The sequence below is a fragment of the Heteronotia binoei genome, chromosome 17, assembly GCF_032191835.1.
Source record: "Heteronotia binoei isolate CCM8104 ecotype False Entrance Well chromosome 17, APGP_CSIRO_Hbin_v1, whole genome shotgun sequence".
NCBI lineage: Eukaryota > Metazoa > Chordata > Lepidosauria > Squamata > Gekkonidae > Heteronotia > Heteronotia binoei.
In genome coordinates, this window is record NC_083239.1 from 23,054,215 (window position 1) to 23,074,431 (window position 20,217).

The 20,217-nt window shown below is 47.6% G+C and overlaps 1 protein-coding gene across 1 annotated transcript; it reads left to right on the forward strand.

The window, feature by feature from the left end:
* Positions 1-17,678: 17,678 nt before the first annotated feature.
* Positions 17,679-18,735, forward strand: LOC132585689 (actin, cytoplasmic 1-like). Its single transcript, XM_060257558.1, has one exon. The coding sequence runs from the start codon at positions 17,685-17,687 to the stop codon at positions 18,672-18,674; it is 990 nt and encodes a 329-aa protein (XP_060113541.1). The 5' UTR covers positions 17,679-17,684; the 3' UTR covers positions 18,675-18,735.
* Positions 18,736-20,217: the final 1,482 nt, after the last annotated feature.

The window sequence follows — 20,217 nt, forward strand, 5'->3', positions numbered from 1 at the left end:
GCTGCTGCATAAATTGGTTTGCTGTGGGGCCATTGTTCCTGAGCTAAGACAAAAATGTGTGAGCCAGAGGCTAAAAAACTGTAAGCTAGCTCATACTAATACATCTTAGAGGGAACATTGGTACTGGGTATGTGTGTGGGAGGGAGGTATTTGTGAATTTCCTGCACTGTGCAGGGGGCAGGTCTAGATGATCCTTGAGGTCCCTTCCAATTCTATGATTCTATGGGCTCCAGCTAAATTGGCCCTAGTTAGTATTTGGACAGGGAAAACACCAAGGAAGTCCAGGAACATTAGCCAGTGGATGGGAGACCATCAAGGATGTTCAAGGAGGCAGGCAATGGCAAACCACCTCTGCTTATCTCTTGCCTTGAAAACCCTAGGGTCACCACAAGTTGGCCATCACCCCTTCAACAAACTTCAAGAAGACTGCACAAGATGTAGGAGGACAGGAGATTCCCTCTTTCACAGTGGTGTGGGAAAGGGCTGTAACAGGACATGCTACAATCGTGCAAGAAATATTTGTTTTCAGTCTCTCTGCCAAATGTACATGCAGAAGCATGCCGCACTAGCATTCACGTGATGGCAGCACAGCAGGGCACTGAATTTTTCTGTCGGCCAAACCCACCCAAGTCCACTTTTGCTGCTGGCAGTTATTGATGGACTTAAAAAGATGCATTGCTATATGATGCCAAATGCCTTGGAATGCCAAGCAAAAATATCCGAGTAGCATCTTAGGCAGAGTAGCCAAATAAATTGTATTGTCTGGGAAGAAAACTCTTGGAATCTCAGGTTTTCAGCGAGGCTTTTGACCTGCCACCTCATTCTCATATGCGCTATTCTGGGCCATGGATTATTCTGGATTTGTAAGGAATTGAGCAACGGAAATAAATACAGCGCAATCTCTTTGGCGCCAGCCTTTATACGGCCTTTATCTCCCCAATATAACATGCCACTGATAACACTGCTGCTTTTAAAATTATCTTGTAGCTTTAACAATTCGGCTATTTAGCGCTTGTTACTTGTTGCTAAGTAACTATCTGTTAAACAAAAGATTCTGAGATGGGAAGAGGACTGATCTGCTGGCATGCTGGTTAGAGGAAGTTTGTCCAATGTAGGAGGCAAATGGATTTCGGCAAGCCCCTGATGCGCCCACCACATGACGCTGGCAAACGGTTGCAATTTATTTATTCCGGCCGTTTATACCCTGCCTTTCTACCCTCAAGAGTGCTTAAGGAGGTTTATAATAATGGGAAAAAATAAGTACGATGGAGGTTTATAATAATGGGAAAAAATAAGCTCAATAAAAGCATCTCCACACAATAGATAAATTCAGTAGTAAGAACCACACAGAAACCTTGTGGTTGCTGCAGTGGACTCCCCCCTGCCCCCTCCCAACACAGGTAGATGAAGGTACACAAGATCAATTAGGAACAGGTGGTGGGGGGGTAAGGATACCTACACTGCTGGCCTGTTTCTATCACTCAGTTTAAAGAAAGAGAAATTAATCTCTCTGACAGAGACTTTGACATTGTCAGCAGTGCTGGTCTGCAGGCAAACTTGATAGGGGGCTAGGGGTTGTCAGGTCTTCTGCTATAGCAGGAGTAGCCAAACTTGCTTAACATAAGAGCCGCATAGAATAAACACCACATGTTGGAGAGCCATAACACATGAACATCAGGTGTTTGAGAGCCACAAGACAGGAAGGAAGGAAGGAAGGAAGGAAGGAAGGAAGGAAGGAAGGAAGGAAGGAAGGAAGGAAGGAAGGAAGGAAGGAAGGAAGGAAGGAAGGAAGGAAGGAAGGAAGGAAGGAAGGAAGGAAGGAAGGAAGGAGAGGTGGAAAGAAAGCAACTTTAATTTTAAATGCCTTTTCCAAGCTGGCTGACAGGGTGGTGTGGGCTTTGTGAGCCACACAATATCTGTGAAAGAGCCACATATGACTCCTGAGCCACAGTTAAGCCATCCCTGTACTATAGTATAGTATATGGTAAAACCATAGAGTTTCTACTGAATCCCAGAGTGGTATAACATCACTTCCAAGTGCATGCTGGAAATGACACCATGCCATCATGTTAATGTCCCCCCCTTCCTGCCAGGTGCCAACCACTGGCTGGCAACCCTATAAAAGTGGGCATATTGTTCAAGAGTCCAAACTATCATGGAAGCACCCAAGAGTAAGTCATTTGCTGCCCGGAACAAAGCTGATGCATCCAAGCAGCCTGGTGCTGAATGCTGGAAGAACAAAGTAGCTTGGCACAGTTTAAGTGCTGCCTAGGCTAGGAACCCCAATAGGCTGCCTGAGAGCTGGAGCCCAAAGAGGGCATTGCTGGCCCTTTTACTCTCCCATCTGCTGCTCTGGGGGTGGTTTCACACAGGAGATTTGCCCTGATCTAGTCTTGCCTCCCATTCAGATTAAAAGTTCACGATCACAGGAGCACATCTGCCATCCAAGCTGCACCTGTACTCACTCCATCTCCAGACGCCTCCTATCCGCATTAAAAAGCTACCTGGATTTTTCCGTAGACTCCATAGCATCCCCCTGAATCAGATGTAGGTTGCATAATCAGTTGCTGTCTGAATGCCCTGGGGCAACTCATAAGTGAAAGAGCTGTGTGATCCTGCCAAGCCGTTTCCAGCAAGGTCGAGGTCCCTCCCCCCTCCCCGCACCCCTCTCCAAGGTGTGCTTCTCCAACTGAGCGCACACACGGGGGCCCTTTTTTAAAGAGATAACCCTTTCTGCAACGAGTCTGTAGTTGAGCCAGGCTAGCGGTGTGAATGGGCAACCACTGACCAATGCTGGGATCCTGCTGCTTCAGCAGCAGCTGATTGCCCAGAAATGGTTCAAACTATAGCAGATTTTTTCTGAATGGGATAAAATTGTGTCAGTTTCACAATGTGAAACCAGCCTGAGAGGCTCACCCACAAGACCAAACAAATCAAAGGGGATGACATTAACTCCAAACCTCTGGATGACTGTAATGTACTGAGTTGCGAGACGGGTTGAAGGCAACATGCTTTATTCAGTGGTACATTACAAGAGAGAGAACACGCGGGCCGGGTCCCACTTATATACATTTCCCGGAACTGCCCCCCAATCTGACCAGTCCAATCCTGGTCAGTCAAACTTCCTGCCACAAATCTTGATGGGTGGGGCGTCTGGCGAGCTACATCCGGGGACCCGTGGGGTCGCCTGTGTAGCAATCGCCATGCAGTACATCAGCTTAGGTTTCAAGACCTAACACTCCTCCCCCCCTAGTTCAGGACACATAGTCTTGCAAGTAAGTGGGGGCCTTGCATTCCCTGGTTGACCTCCTTGGGGTTACTTGCGGAATAGGAGTGGTCACCGGGGCTGCCGGGGTCGCGACTGCCGCAGCAGACGGGGCAGCGGTTTCCCCGCATGGGAGTAGCACCGGCCTATGGTTGTCCGCGCCCTGCTGCTCTTCTGGTGTCCCTACTCTTGAGGTTTCTCCCCCGCTCTGGTGTGGCCCTTCTGCCCGATCGGTCAGAACGGTCAGCAGGGGTGGGGTAGCTCTCAGCGTGGGTGCGGCTGCTGGTTCCTCCTTGTTCCGTACTGCAGCCGGCTCTTCCGGCAAGGTGCGGCGGTGCATCTGATCTATATGCCTCTGCAGGATTTGGCTCCCCTCCATTGAGACGTCGTAGTGGCGGGACCCCGTCACACGCAGCACCCGACCCGCTACCCACTCGGGGCCGCTAGCGTAGTTCCTTGCATATACCGGATCCCCCGGAAAGAACCCCCTAGCTGCTTCCCTGATCTCGGGAGAGCTGCGGAGATCGGTGGCCCGGTCAGGATGCAACCGGTCCAACCTTGTGATCAGCTTCCTTCCCATTAACATCTCTGCTGGACTCACCCCTGTGACTGGGTAGGGGGTGATTCTATTGTCAAATAGGAAGGCGGCCAGGCGGTGGTCCCAGTCCCCCCGTACTATGCGTCCCAGGGCATCTTTAGTGGTGCGTACCATCCGCTCTGCTTAGCCGTTGGTGGCTGGATGGAATGGGGCGGACCGTATGTGTTTTATTATTTATTGCAATTCCCGGAATTCCCGGGAGGTGAACGCGGTCCCATTATCCAAGACGATGGTGTTAGGAATCCCATGTGTGCAAAGGACCCTGCACAACGCTCGGACCGCCGCCGCCGTTGAGGTGGAGGCTACGGGGATAACTTCCAACCACTTGGTGTAAGCATCCACCAGAATGAAGAATGTTTGGCCCTGAAATGGCCCCGCAAAGTCAATATGTAACCTAGACCACAGCCTCCTATGGGCTTCCCAGCGGTGGACCGGGCACTGGGCGATTCGGGCCGGGACTCCTGGCAGGCTTGGCACTTTCAAACCCACCCTTCAATCTCCTCATCCATTCCCGGCCACCATACATAACTGCGCGCTAGGGCCTTCATCCGTACAATCCCGGGATGAGTTTTGTGTAGGGCCTCCAGCACTTGTTTCTGCAATGGGGGGGGGGGGAACTACCACTCTGCTTCCCCAGAGAAGACACCCCTTGTGTGAGGAGAGTTCTTCCCTGCAAGATGTTAATGCCCTGAATTCTTGGGCCTGTTTTCCCTCGGGCCATCCCCTCCCCACCTAGTCGAGAACCCGCGCGAGTATTTTGTCCCGCCCTGTGGCCTTTGCTACCTCGGCGGCATGTAGGGGTCTCTCCGGTAGTGTTTTACTGAGCATCACATGGTGGGCTGGGGCCAGATCCATGGAGGGCAGTGAACGGCGACTGAGGGCGTCTGCGTGACCCATCGCCTTGCCCGGGCGGTGGACCAGGGCATATGAATAAGAGTTCAGGAACTGATTCCACCGCAGGACACGCGGTGACAGAATCTGTGGCGTCTGGCGGTCTGGGGCAAGGAGTCCCAGGAGCAGTTTGTGATCCGTGGCGATCATAAAACGTCTACCGTACAAGTAGTCATTAAATTTATGCACCCCCGCCACGATTGCCAAGGCCTCCTTATCAATTTGGGCATAGTTGCGCTCTGCAGGGGTCAGGGTTCTAGAGTAATATGCTATCGGGACCTCCCTCCCGTCTGAGAGTTGGTGACCCAGGCCGGCACCCACCCCATATGGTGACGCATCGCACGCTAAAACCACCGGTAGGGCTTCATCAAAATGGTGGAGCACATTATTGGATACGAGGAGCTCCTTGACCGCCTGAAAAGCAGCTGCCTGCTTCTTTCCCCAGACCCTGTAGCTGCCTGGCATGTGCATGAGCAGTCTGAATGCTCCTCTTGCATAAGTAGCCTTTGCCTCTCCCGCAGCAGGGAGGGGTCTGTGTGAATGCTGGGGTACGGATAAAAGAGAACCAGCTTTTTCAGAGCTGGGATACTGCCGCACTAAATCTCTTGTGTGATCACACTCTAAGCCTCTCTCTTCTACCTTTTGCCATCACTCTTAAATAGAGCAACTTCCATAGTATTTAGACTAACTAACTCTGAGGCAGGCTTCTAACATTGATCACAGATCTCCAGGCATTGTTCTGCTCCTTTGGGGCGTTCCTTGTAGGTATAAGTAATCACGTCTGTCAAACCAAAAGGTCCCAAAGTAATCAGAGCTCAGCACCTGGGAGTACAAGATGTATGTCATGGGTGGTTTTCCCCTGAAATGCTTAACTCTCTCTTAATTAGAAGTCTTAAGAATTTTAGACATCAGAGCTCCTCGGGGATGTGAAATGATGCAGATCAGACGTCTGTTTCCACAGCTTTAGAATTCCTTGTCTTCTGTGGGGAGAAGGAGCAGTGTTGTTGTGATGTGTGCAAGGCACTTGAGGAAAGGCTAAGGGCAAAGCCAAGTTGACAGCTCAAAGTGAAGAACACAGTTTTGCTTCTTATCAATCAATTAGGACTGCCGGGTAGATGGCAGTGCTGCAGACACCTTTGTGTGATATTCCCCTCCTGGCCGCCTCCTTGGTCCAAAATGAACACTTCACAAAGGACGCAAGAAACTTCCCCTTCCTTTTGCGCTTAAGTGGTAAACATTTGCAGGGGAGCAAGAAGCTGTGCCGTCCAGCCTACTCCAAACAGCCAGAGAAGTTTTCAGATAGAGTCTACAGCAATAACAGGAAATTGCAGAATGATCATGGGAGCATTTCCAGAGCCCCTATGCAAGTACAGCCCATGCTTTTTTTGCTTGGAATTAAATGGGGCTTCTTCCCAAGAAAGTGTGCAGAAGATAGCAGCCTTCCATTAAAATCTCCATTCAAAATTGTCCTATATAGGGAAGTCATCATTGGCCAGAGTATCGTTGGTCCCTGCAAGGACTTGTTGGGCGGAGGGGACTGCTGCACCCATTATCCTCTAAGGTACGTAATTGGGGGGGGGGGAGCAGCACCAACCTAGCAGTACTGGGAGGAGGAGTCTTCACACACAAATATGCATGTTCATACACACACACACAGAATCTCTGGGAGAATTGCTTCCAAAGAAGAAAATTTAATCCTCTGGAGCCATAACTTTCTCCTGCCTCCATCACTACCAGGATTTGCCAGCCTCTGGGTGGGACCTGGGAATCCTCCCAAATTATAGCTCATCTTCATTCTTCAGAGATCAGTTCGCATGGAGAAAATGGATGTTTTGGAATGTGGACTCTCTGTCATGATACTGCATTGAGGTTCCTATCCTCCCCAGACTCCATCCACAGATCTCCAGGAGCTTCCCATGCAGATCTGGCATGGACCTACCCCCCGCCCCCCACCTTTGGGCTAAGGGTGACCTGGCAGCCCTACTTTCAACTCTTTTGAGAGTTCTGTTTCTACAGGGGGACATTGGTGGGGGTCTTCATTTTAATTTACAAATAACATTTTTTTCTGCATATCTGGGGTATTCCCTGTGTTCTCTGCATGGTAGTTCTGTGGCTGCTTGTGGCAGTGGGCAGGCCAGCAGCTGGAGAAGAAAGAGGTTCTTGTTCTCTGGAGCTTTGGATACTGTTTTCTCTCGCATCTGGGGCTCTGCGCCAAAGTGCACCTTGGGAAATATAGTCCCCAGAGTGTGCCTGTATCTCCTGGGCTGTGCCTTGGCCAGGTGCTGCCGGCTGTAGCAGCTGCCATCCCAGTACTGAGCCTGTGAATTAGTAAGTTCAGGGAGGGAGGGAGAGAAGGAGGAGGAGAGCTAATTATTTCTGTTTGTTTGGGTAATGAACATGAATGGGAATAATGAAGAAAAATTAACCAAAAAAATCAAGCTTAAGGAAATTGAAACAAAAATGAGCTAAAATGGAAACAAATGCACTTCCCCTATGGAGGTTTCACTGCAATTGTATGTGATTCCTCAACCATTGATTCAGACATGGACAGGGCTTTTGGGGAGGGGACCCAGCAGGAACTCATTTGCATATTAGGCCACACCCCTGACACCAAGCTAGCTGGAACTGTGTTCCTGTGCATTCCTGCTCAAAAAAAGTCCTGGAGATGGACAAATTGAAGATTTGTGTAGGGGTTTGTGACGGAACCGGCCCGATTCTGCCTTCAGACCCGGTCTCGTCATCTCCCTCTTGAGTCGCCAACTCCTGGAGGGAGCTATTTCTCCTCCTGCCCCTTGGGCTCGCTGCCACCACCTGCTCAGTCTAGGGGTTCAGATTGAGAGGAACAGGACTCCCAATCCCCCTCTCCAGCTATGAGGCCAGGCCTCAAAGTCCTCTGCCACCCTGTACTTGGGTATCACAGAGACCTCAGCACTTCTTTGGGGAACCCCTGGAGGATTGGCACCTTATCCAACTGCATGCCTTCCCCCTTGTCTGGGGCCCCTTTTATAAAACAGCGTGGTCTAAGGCGGTTGGGGATCTATGTGGTACAGAGATGGACTGCCAGCATTTAAAACAGTAAAAATATTTAATTAAAAGAGAAAAAGAAAATAAAAGAAGAACAAAACAAAAACAGTTGCATGTAAGCACAGCACAGCACCCGTACAGCAGACAGCATGACAAACAAAATGTGGTTTTAAACGCATCCTCCTGTCCCTGGTCTAAACACGCCCTGCCTTTTTGGATGACTTACTTGGTCTGACTGCCTGGGGGCCTTTTCTCTTGAATAGGCCGCATGCACAGGCAGGAGCCCCCACACTGGCAACCTCTTCCTTCGAGCTGCAGCTGAGAACTGAAAACTCTTCCTCCTAACTCACATGCAGAGAACAAAAGAACTTCCTGTCTCTCTAGGAGACTTTCCCCCTAGCGTTGTTGGTTTGGCTCTGGAAGGGAGGGGGGGAGTGAGGGGAAGGCTAGGCCCAAGCCTGCTTCGCAGTTTCATGTTTTCCCTCCCAATGAAGCTCCAACATGGACTAAAATGGCGTTTCTCCACAGGGTTATTTTTAGATTTTGGAGGGGGTCATTTTCAAGGGAAACCTTTGCATGGGATAGGAAGGGTTTTAGCTCTCACCTTTCTTCATGAAAAGCTAGAGTTCTTACCCCAGAAAATTTCTTTAAAAGTCTGTGAGCTGTAGTAGAGTATCTGACTAGGGTCTGGTCTGGAAGTCCCAGTTTCAAATCCCCACTCTGCCATGGAAGCTCACTGAGTGACCTTGGGCCAGTCTGTCACTTGCTCTCATAGCCTAGCCTAACTCACAGGGTTGCTGCGAGGATAAAATGGAGGAGAGGCAAATGATGTAAGCCGCTTTACATTCCCATGGGGCACAAAGGTGGGACGTAAATGAAGTAAAATAATAAATAAATAAAAATCAGCATGAACTTGTCTGCAGTCTTATGAATCTTTACTTGAGATTGTAGATCTCAGAATTTGAGACTATAGGCTCAAGCTAGGCAGGGTCATAGAGGGACAATGGCCAATCAACCCCTATGGGGTTGCCATAAATCAACCATGACCTTATGGCACTTTCCATCATAGGTCTCTGAAGAAGTGAGATTTACTTCTGAGCAAACATATCTAAGACTGGGCTGCATGCGTATTTGGGAATAAGCCCCATTAAGTTCAGTGTGCTTTACTCCTAAGTAAACATGCACAGCATACCCACCAGCATTTGGCAGACAAAAACAACTTTGCCCTTATAACACCCCTGTTGCTACCCCAGGAAGGTCCATGTTTTAATTGCCCCTAAGATCCTCCTCTTCCAAATGGAGGGGTGCTTATTACCTTGTGGGGGGACATCAGAAACCAATACACAGGAAGCAGCCAGATTCGAGAAAGATGCAGTTCTCATTTCTCTTTCTGCATCTTGGCTCCCAAATGAATTGTCTCGGCCAAGGCCACTTTCCAGTCACAATGCATAATGCATCATGCCTTTTTCCCATGCATGAGTGCTTGTGTGCTATGCCTGCTCATGGGAGGAGCACAAGTGCTTCATGCTGGATGGCGATGAGGGAGGGCCATGCTGCTATTCTTTTTTCAGCATCTCTGTTTCATGGATAATGCACGCAACTTGTTTTGACAAGTTTAATGCATGTCAGAAGGGAACTATTCCAGATGGGGAAAGTCTGATAAATGTGGAAGGAAATTTGAAAGTGGAGGTGAGTCAACTCCAAATCAGGACAGAAAAGATACCACAGTCAGGACAGAATCTTGTGATGTGCCAAAAGCATGCTAGACTAGGGTGACCAGATGTCCTCTTTTTAGAGCACAGGTTCTCATTTTTGGGTATCTGTCCTATTTTGGGTTCTTTTTTAAAAAATGATGAACATGTTCTCTTTTTGGGTCAGAAGGGATATTGCTTCTTAGTAAAAATTATCACAGCTTAAATAGGAAGGGCAGGACTTTTTTTCTGGAAAAAGGTGCCGGAACTCAGAGGAGGAAAATGAAGGCGAAACACATGGGTGCCCCTCATGAACTTTTAAACATTTTTTTGAGAATTTTGTTTCCACAAAGAGGTTCTAGAACTCCACTACATCATGTTCCCCCAGGGGGAAAAAAAGCCTTCGAAGGGTATTTAAAATGAGCTTTGTCACAGTGATCCCTTGTGTGTAGTCAGTTGGGAAATCGTTTTTTTGCTTTTCAAAACATGATAACCCTATGCTACTCTGTAGTCTGTTTCTGTTAGGGTTACCAGGTCCGGGTTGGAAAATCCCTGGAGATTTTGGTATAGACTGATTTGTGAGTTTGGAGGAAGGAAGGGATCTCATTTGGATATAATGTAGGGCTGCTAGCCTCCAGGTGGAACCTGGACTTCTCCTGCTATTACAATTGATCTCCAGACAACCAAGATCAATTCCCCTGAAGAAAATGGCTGCTTTGGAGAGTGGACTCAATGGCTTTAAATGCTACTGAGGTCCCGCTCCTCCCCTTCTCTCATCCTCCCCAAGCTCCACCCACAAAATCTCCAAGGATTTCCCAACTCAGAGCTGGTAACCCTAAAATAATGCCATAGAGTCCACTCTCCAAAGCAGCCATTTTCTGCAGGGGAACTAATCTCTGTCATCTGAAGTTTGGTTGTAATTCTGGGAGATCTCCAGGACCTGCATGGAGACTGGTAACCCTAGTTGCTTTGTTGAGAGCAACATATTAAAACTATAGCTTTAAATGATGGTTAAGAAATGTTCATGCAGAGTGGGAGCATGCTTGCGCTAGTTCAGGGGTGGCCAAACTTGATTAATGTAACAGCACATAGAATAAACATCAGATGTTTGAGAGCCAAAAGGAAGGAAGGAAGGAAAACATGGGGTAGATAGGAGATATGAAAGAAAGCAAATTTAGCTTTAAATGCATTCTCCAAGCTGCCAGCAGACTTGGTTTAGAAAAGTGATTTAAAGAGAGAAGTGCCTTCTCCAAGTCAGCTGATGGGGGTGATGGGGTCTTTGAGAGCCGCACAATATGTATGAAAGAGCCACATGTTGCTCCCGAGCCATAGTTTGGCCACCCCTGCTGATGGTAGATTATGGAGGCATGAGTCATTATAGGGGCCATAACAAGAAGGGTGTCATACCTGACTTTCATGTGGAATGCCCATGTTCATCTCTGGGAGGTCTGTGAAAGATAGAGACCTTGGAGAACCACTATTCAGAATAGCCAGTCTTTGGCTAGATGGGCCAGTGGTCTAGGCACAGTGTAAAGCAGCCTCCTATGTTCTGATGCCGCCTCTCCCAAATATGGTTGAGGGTTTTACGGTCTGTTGAGATCTTTCTTTTGTTCTAGCCGTACAGTTAGCCAGACAACAAAGGCATTTTTTAAAAATCCATGCTTCTTCCCATATGCCATTGAGGTGGGTTTTTTTTTTTTAACTCAGTGAAATCACCCCATGCTCGATTATGTTTGCAACTGCTGACTCTAAGGCATATTTGCTGTTCAGAACATCTGTCTGCAAAGCCATGCGATAGGAAGCGACACCGCTAAGCTGTTGGATGGGAAATGGCCATTTTTCATCGCCAGCATTAAGCGTGCTTAATGTGACACCTCTTCTGTTGAGAAGCCCCCCTTGAGTTCCCACAAACAGCTCCCTGGCTGAGCAATCTTGCTCTCTAATTTAGAGTTTAAGTGTATTTACTAGGAGATCACCCCTAAAGAATACCATTTACCAAGCTGACAACCCCCAAATTGAATTTCAGCTTTCGCAACTGTAAGTCAGCAACAGAAGTAGCAATCAGAGTAGAAACTGCCGATGATGCATTTAACATATACCCAGGCCCTTTTCAACCAGCGTGGGTTCAAATGTATTTTCTCTTTGGTTTAGAAAGTTCAGATTTGCATAGGGTTGCCAAGTCCAATTCAAGAAATATCTGGGGACTTTGGGGGTGGAGCCAGGAGACTTTGGAGGTGCAGCCTTGGAGACATTGGGGGCAGAGCCAGAAGCAAGGGTGTGACAAGCATAATTGAACTCCAAGGGAGTGCTGCCATCACATTTAAAGGGACAGCATACCTTTTTAAATGCCTTCCTTCCATAGGAAATAATGAAGGATAGGGGCACCTTCTTTTGGGGCTCATAGAATTGGACCCCCTGGTCCAATTGTTTTGAAACTTGGGGGGTATTTTGGGGAGAAGCGCTAGATGCTATATTGAAAATTTGGTGCCCCCCCCAGAGCCCCCGATACCTCCAGATCAATTCCCCATTATACCCTATGAGAATCGATCTCCACATAGGGAATAATGAAGTGCCCAGCAGACATTTCCCTCCCCCCTTCCCATTTCTGGTGACTCTGAAGAGAGGGATTGACCTCTCTACTCATGAGTTGCTGCCAACATCTTCAAAGTAACACAGACACACCATCCCAAGACGAAGCCTTTCCAATCGGAGGCTGAAGCCTCCAGAGGTGGAAAGTCACATGGTGGCTGTGGGGGCGGGGCTTCCCTCCGCCGGCCAGCTGACTGGGGGCGGGTAGGAGCCTGGGAAAGCAGGAGTACCCCCACTGGGACTTGGGGATTGGCAAACCTAGATTTGCAGCTAGGCTTTTAAATTTTGTTTTAGTTTTCTTTTATAGAATTATAGCTGCCATTGAGGCATTTGGTGAGCTCTCCTTCCTTGGAGGTTTTTAAACAGAGGCTAGATGGCCTCTGATAGCGATGAAGATCCTGTGAATTTGGGGTAGGTATTTGTAGGTTTCCTGCATTGTGAAGGTGGTTGGACTAGAGGTCCCTTCCAACTCTATGATTCTACAAGTATTCTTCAGGACTGAGCAAAATGGCGCCCTCTGTTGCAATCTCACATCATTTGGCCCTTAAAGGAATGTTTAAAAAAAAACAAAAAACACTGGCTACTTCAGTCCATTGAAGTTGGAGTTGTACCGACTTATTTAGCAGGAATCAGGGCTTTTTTGTTGCAGGAACTTCTTTGCATATTAGGCTACACCCCCCCTGATGTAGCCAATCCTCAAAGAGCTTACAGGGCTCTTCTTATAGGGCCTACTGCAAAGGAGTTCCTGCTACAAAAAAAAAAAAAAAAAGCCCTTGCAGGAATACAAGTGCCAGCGCTAGTTCCAGGTTTTGAAGGTGGGTAAGCAGACACTGCCCACCACCAAGATCCCACATGCCCCTTTTCCATCCACTCACCTGTGCATCCACCCACCTGACTGCATCCTTCACCTGCTGATAGGACTGCCAAGCTGGGTGTGGCAACCGTGGGAGGGCTATAGGCTGAAAGATGCCCCCCTCCCCAATGTTAGGTGCAACATCCAGTCACTTCTAGTAAAAAAAAACCAAACAGAAGTTCCAATAACCTTTGTGGCAGAACTGGCCTGATTCTGCCTTCAGACCCGGTCCCATCAACTCCCTTTTGAGTTGCCAACTCCTGGAGGGAGCTTATCCTCTTCTCACCACTAGGGCACGCTGCCACCACCTGTTCAATTTAGGGGTTCCTGACCAAGATGAACAGGACTCCCAATCCCCCTTGCCAGTTCTGAGGCCTGGCCTCAAGGTCCTCTGGCAACCCAGCACCTGGTTAACCCAGAGACCAAACTCCTTCTTTGGGAGACCCCTGGAGGATTGGCACTAGGGTTGCCAATCCCCAAGTGGGGGCAGGGGATTCCCCGGTTTGGAGACCCTCCCCCCGCTTCAGGGTCATCAGAAAGCGGGGGGAGGGGAGGGAAATGTCTGATGGGAACTCTATTATTCTTATGGAGATTTATTCCCATAGCAAATCATGGAGAATTGATCCGCGGATATCTGGGACTCTGGGGGGGGGGCTGTTTTTTGGGGTAGAGGCACCAAATTTTCAGTATAGTATCTAGTGCCTTTCCCCAAAATACCTCCCAAGTTTCAAAAAGATTGGACCAGGGGGTCCAATTCTATGAGCCCCAAAAGAAGGTGCCCCTATCCATTATTTCCTGTGGAAGGAAGGAATTGAAAAGGTGTGCCATCCCTTTAAATTTGATGGCCAGAACTCCCTTTGGAGTTCAATTATGGTTGTCACAGCCTTGATCTTGGCTCCACCCCTAATGTCTCCCGGCTCCACCCCCAAAGTCCCCAGATATTTCTTGAATTGGACTTGGCAACCCTAATTGGCACCCTTGCCAACTGTATGTCTTCCCCCGTTCCTGGACTTCCCTCTTGCAGTAGCGTGGTCTAAGGCGGTTGGGGAACCTATGTGGTACAGAGGGACAGACAAAACATTTATTTACAACATACAACTATATACAGGCATTTTTTAAAAAAGGTGAACAGAAGACAAATTAAAGTAGGGAAAAACGCTCCTTCTCTCCCTAATATACAACCTGCCCTGACCGTACCTTCCAAGACTATATTCCAACTCAAACTGAACTGACTGTCAGCTTCCCCTGACAACTTTTAACTGAGGGCTTTCCCGCCCAAAATCTTCAATATAAAATCCAGTTCCTGCCGAGGAACTGGTTTACCTTCTTGCAGCATTCTGGGAGACCAGCCTGACAGACTTCCTGTCTCTTTGGAGGCCTCCTCAGAATTGCTGTTCCCAGAGGGCAGGGGGTAGGAGGAAGAGACTAGGCCCCAAAGCCTGCCTCCAGTTTGAGAGACTCTTCCAGCCAACTCCCAGGGAAAGACCAGCCAAAATGGCATTTCTCCACAACCGTCATCAGTGACCCTCCAGTAACTATAGCTACACCATGCTGGAAATAGTGCTTTAGTCAAGCTTTGAAGTTGTGATGGTGCTTGAGAGGAAATAAATTGCTTTTTTCCTGTGGATTGACAACACAGAACTCTGCATAGTTTTGGTGCTCATTTGCTACCTTGTATAGCCAGTGGGTTCACCGATGAAGGTTATCGGAATGAGGTTTGTACCCGGGCTTTCTCATGCTTACTGAATGTGAACTGTACATGTGAAGAGAAATGACCCTCCAGAATCCTTGTCTTGATTCTTCTGACATATGCAGATTCTGAAGGCCAGGGATTTTTTTGTAGAAAAAGCCCAGCAGGAACTCATTTTCATAGTAGGCCACACTCCCTGACATTGCCATTGTTGCACACAGGGGTTTTGTAGCAAAAGTCCAGCAGGAATTTATTTGCATATTAGGCCACACCCCCTGATGCCAAGCCAGCTAAAACTGTGTTCCTGTGCATTCCTGCTTTTTTAAAAAAAAGCCCTGCTGAAGGCTACACTTTATTGTGAATATTCATTGTATGCGCTTTGAGTTACGGATTAAAGCACGTAGCATAGGCCTTATATTTGTGCATATTGCATAGAGCTGGATTTTGAGTAGCTATGTCTTTTGCTTTATTACTCTGTGAATTTTTTTGCAATTTTTAAATATATGGATTAAATCACTGAGTGCTATTTTTTCTTGTGAGTTTGTGCATTCTGTATACTGCAATCCTTGTTATATCCACATTTTCTCCAGGGAGCTTGATCTCTGTTGTCCAGACATTAGTCGTCATACTTGGAGATCTTCAGGTCCCACCTAGCGGCTGGGAACCTTAACAATGGTCTTTATATTTGCCAGCTGCTTTAAGTACTTTATTTATTTCACTTATGCCCTGACTTTAAAAAAAAGCGTAAAGGAAGGCTCATTTAGAATTGGGGGGGGGGGGGGGGAACCCCTGATACCAAGTGAAATGAAGACAGAAGTTAATGAAAAGAAACAGACTGGAAAGAGCAGTGCGTTGAAGAGGTTTTTAAGACGTGAGAGGGCAATAATTAGAGCAGCTGAATGAAGAGACATTTTTGTTGGAAATAAAGGCCAGAAAATGTCGTGCTTTGAAACAGGAAGGAACATGAGCAGAAGAAAGTGAGTCTGGAACCAGGAGTTGGTGAGAGGGGAACTGAAGGAGCACTAGAGAGCGCGGAGCACAAAGAAATTGGGAGGCTGAGAGCTGACATTTGAATTGGCCTCATTTGCAGTGCCCCTTTAGCATAAAATGAAAGTTCTTTTAGTAACCTCTGTGATTTACTAACTGTTCAAAATGAACAACATTTGGGGTCCTTTAGCATCTGTGCCTTTGTAGCGGTTTTCTAGGTGGCCTCTGCTGACGCAGGCAAGCCATTGACTGCCTTGCTTGGATCACATGTGCATCAGGATCTTCATGGTCAAGTCATACAGAAGGACAGCTGAGCCATTTTATGGGAAGGGCGGGATATAAGTCATAGAATAAATAAATAAATAAATACAGCATTGAAAACCAGCGATGTGAGAACGTGTGTGCTGCCTTTAACATAAGAACATAAGAGAAGCCATGTTGAATCAGGCCAATGGTCCATCCAGTCCAACACTCTGTATCACACAGTGGCCAAAAATTTATATATATATACACAATGTGGCTAATAGCCACTGATGGACCTCTACTCCATATTTTTATCTAACCCCCTCTTGAAGCTGGCTATGCTTGTAGCCGCTACCACCTCCTGTGGCAGTGAATTCCACATGTTAATCACCCTTTGGGTGAAGAACTACCTCCTTTTATCTGTTCTAATGCGACTGCTCAGCAATTTCATTGAATGCCCCCGAGTTCTTGTATTGTGAGAAAGGGAAAGTGTTCCAAACCTGTAATCATTCTAGTTGCCCTTTTCTGCACTTTTTCCAATGCTATAATATCCTTTTTGAGGTGTGGTGACCAGAATTGCACACAGTATTCCAGATGAGACCGCACCATTGATTTATACAGGGGCATTATGATACTGGCTGATTTGTTTTCAATTCCCTTCCTAATAATACCCAGCATGGTGTTGGCCTTTTTTATTGCAATCGCACTGTCTTGACATTTTCAGTGAGTTATCTACCACGACCCCAAGATCTCTCTCTTGGTCAGTCTCTGCCAGTTCACACCCCATTAACTTGTATTTGCAGCTGGGATTCTTGGCCCCAATGTGCATTACTTTGCACTTGGCCACACTGAACCTCATCTGCCATGTTGACGCCCACTCACCTGTGGGAAGTTATGTGTAAGGTTTGGCAGTTGGTGTAATTGGATACTACGTAACTAGAAGTACAGAATGCATGTGCTCCTTGTTGTTGAGCAGATTGTACTCGATGCCTTATTGGTTAAGGGGTATGACGTGTATGAGGAAATAAAAGGAGGTGCTGGAGAGGCTGAGGGATCATTCATTCCCTGTGCAGCTGTACTCGAGCATGCTTTGCAATCTTTAAATCTGTCTCCTGTCTACCTTTCTTCTTCACACCATTATATTGTTGGGGCTGGACTCCGACAAGTGGTGCTTCGTGTGAGGCTTCCGAGAGAGCAATCTTTTAGACTCTGTTCGTCCACCACCCACGCCCGGCAAGGGTTTCAGGCGCGCCACACATCTTTGGATCCCGGGTGAGTGTGACTGGTCAAGATAGAACACATCGGCAACTATGGGTTCCTCACTGTCCGTTGAACAACAAGCCTTTTCTCAAGACCTCCTCTTTTTACTCACTAAAGAAGGACACTCTGTTACAAAGAAGGAGGTTGAAGATTTAGTAAAAGCTATTGATGATGTATGTCCATGGGTCCCCGAAAGAGGAACCCTTAAGTTGAAGGACTGGGTGAAAATTGGCGGCCATTTCCAAGATCACCCTCGGGTGACGGCCAGAGTTCTGTTTACATGGTCCAAGGTCCGAGCATGTTTGAAAGGGCTTACACCGAACAATATTTTGTTTAACCAGCAAATGGAGGCACACCCGTCACCTATGGCTTCGCTGCCGTGACTTTTGCCGCCCGCCTCCGCACCACCTTATGCCCCGTCTTTAAAAACGGATGAGCGGCATTTTGCGTCTCGCAAACCACCTGATGATCATGACACGGACACTGAGGACCCTGGGTTTCCCTTAGCCCCCGTCATACAGCCGTACCGCTCGGCCGCCTTTGCGGCAGCTGTTTCCGCCGCAGTCCTGGAAGAAGGGGACATTACTATCGCCATGGATGATGATATTGCCGCACTTGTCGTTGACAATGGCTCTGGAATGTGCAAAGCTGGTTTTGCTGGGGATGACGCTCCCCGTGCTGTGTTCCCCTCCATCGTGGGTCGCCCCAGGCACCAGGGTGTGATGGTCGGAATGGGCCAGAAGGACAGCTATGTCGGTGATGAGGCACAGAGCAAAAGAGGTATCCTGACTCTGAAGTACCCGATTGAACACGGCATTGTCACCAACTGGGATGACATGGAGAAGATCTGGCACCACACCTTCTACAATGAGCTGAGAGTTGCCCCCGAAGAACACCCTGTGCTGCTAACAGAAGCTCCCCTGAACCCCAAAGCCAACAGACAAAAAATGACACAGATCATGTATGAGACCTTCAGCACCCCAGCCATGTACGTCGCCATCCAAGCCGTGCTGTCCCTCTACGCCTCTGGCCGTACCACTGGTATTGTGATGGACTCTGGGGATGGTGTCACCCATACTGTGCCCATCTATGAAGGTTACGCCTTGCCCCACGCCATCCTCCGTCTGGACCTGGCTGGCTGCGACTTGACCGACTACCTCATGAAGATCTTGACCGAGAGAGGCTACAGTTTCACCACCACCGCCGCGTCCAGTTCGTCCCTGGAGAAGAGTTACGAGCTTCCCGACAGCCAGGTGATCACCATCGGAAACGAGAGGTTCAGGTGCCCGGAAGCTCTCTTCCAGCCATCTTTCTTAGGAATGGAATCCTGCGGTATCCATGAAACCACCTTCAATTCAATCATGAAGTGTGACGTCGACATCCGTAAGGACCTGTATGCCAACACTGTCCTATCCGGTGGTACCACAATGTACCCTGGTATTGCTGACAGAATGCAGAAGGAAATCACAGCCCTGGCACCCAGTACAATGAAAATCAAGATCATTGCCCCCCCAGAGCGCAGATACTCAGTCTGGATCGGAGGCTCCATCCTCACCTCCCTGTCCACCTTCCAGCAGATGTGAATCAGCAGGCAAGAGTACGATGAATCCAGACCTTCCATTGTCCACCGCAAATGCTTCTAAACCAAAAAAAAGGACCTTTGTGGGTCCCAGCTCGTTGTATTCGGCCATGGCGTGGACTTCCTACATCATGAATCTTATTGAAGGATTTAGATTTGGATTTAGAGCAGACTTAGGTTACTGGGAAGATAACAACAACCATCCATCATATGGAAGAATCTACTCATAATGCTCCTTTTGGTACAGACTCCCTACCTGTTGACAGTTGGTGGTCTGTACTGCAGAAATGGCTTCCAGATGTGGGATGGTTGCAGTAATATTGTACAATTTTAATGTTAGGTTTGTTCATATTAATAGCATGATGTTGTTTTATTCAACATATTTCTTCATTGTTTTATGTTTTTTAGTCTTGTGGATTTAAACCTCCTTCCATGGCCTTTCCCACAGAAGAATACAGTAGATGGGTTGGCCATAGGCCGCCTTTCCAGAAGTCTTTATTTTTGAATATATATAATTGGCAAAGTTTGTCAACAAAAAATAAATATAAAGGGAGGAGATGTGGGAAGTTATGTGTAAGGTTTGGCAGTTGGTGTAATTGGATACTATGTAACTAGAAGTACAGAATGCATGTGCTCCTTGTTGTTGAGCAGATTGTACTCGATGCCTTATTGGTTAAGGGATATGACGTGTATGAGGAAATAAAAGGAGGTGCTGGAGAGGCTGAGGGATCATTCATTCCCTGTGCAGCTGTACTCGAGCATGCTTTGCAATCTTTAAATCTGTCTCCTGTCTACCTTTCTTCTTCACACCATTATATTGTTGGGGCTGGACTCCGACACTCACCCAGCCTCAACAGATCCCTTTGGAGTTCCTCACAATCCTCTCTGGTTCTTACCACCCTGAACAATTTAGTGTCATCCGCAAACTTGGCCACTTCACTGCTTACTCTCAACTCCAAATCATTTATGAACAAGTTAAAGAGCATGGGACCCAGTACTGAGCCCTGCGGCACTCCACTGCTTACCGTCCTCCACTGTGAAGACTGCCCATTTATACTCACTCTCTACTTCCTATTAATTAGCCAGATTTTGATCCACAAGAGGACCTGTCCTTTTACTCCATGACTCTCGAGCTTACTAAGGAGCCTTTGATGAGGAACTTTATCAAAAGCTTTCTGGAAGTCAAGGTAAACAATATCTATCCGGTCTCCTTTGTCCACATGTTTGTTCACCCCCTCAAAGAAATGTAACAGGTTAGTGAGGCAAGATCTTCCCTTACAGAACCCATGCTGAGTCTTCCTCAATAACTCGTGTTCATCAATGTGCCTACTCATTCTGTCCTTGATAATGGTTTCTACCAACTTTCCCGGTATTGAAGTCAGACTGACTGGCCTGCAGTTACCCGGATCTCCTCTGGAACCCTTTTTAAAGATGGGGGTGACATTTGCTACCTTCCAGACCTCAGGAACAGAGGCATATGTTAATGAAAGATTACATATTTTTGTCAGGAGATCCACAAGTTCAACTTTGAGTTCTTTCAGAACTCT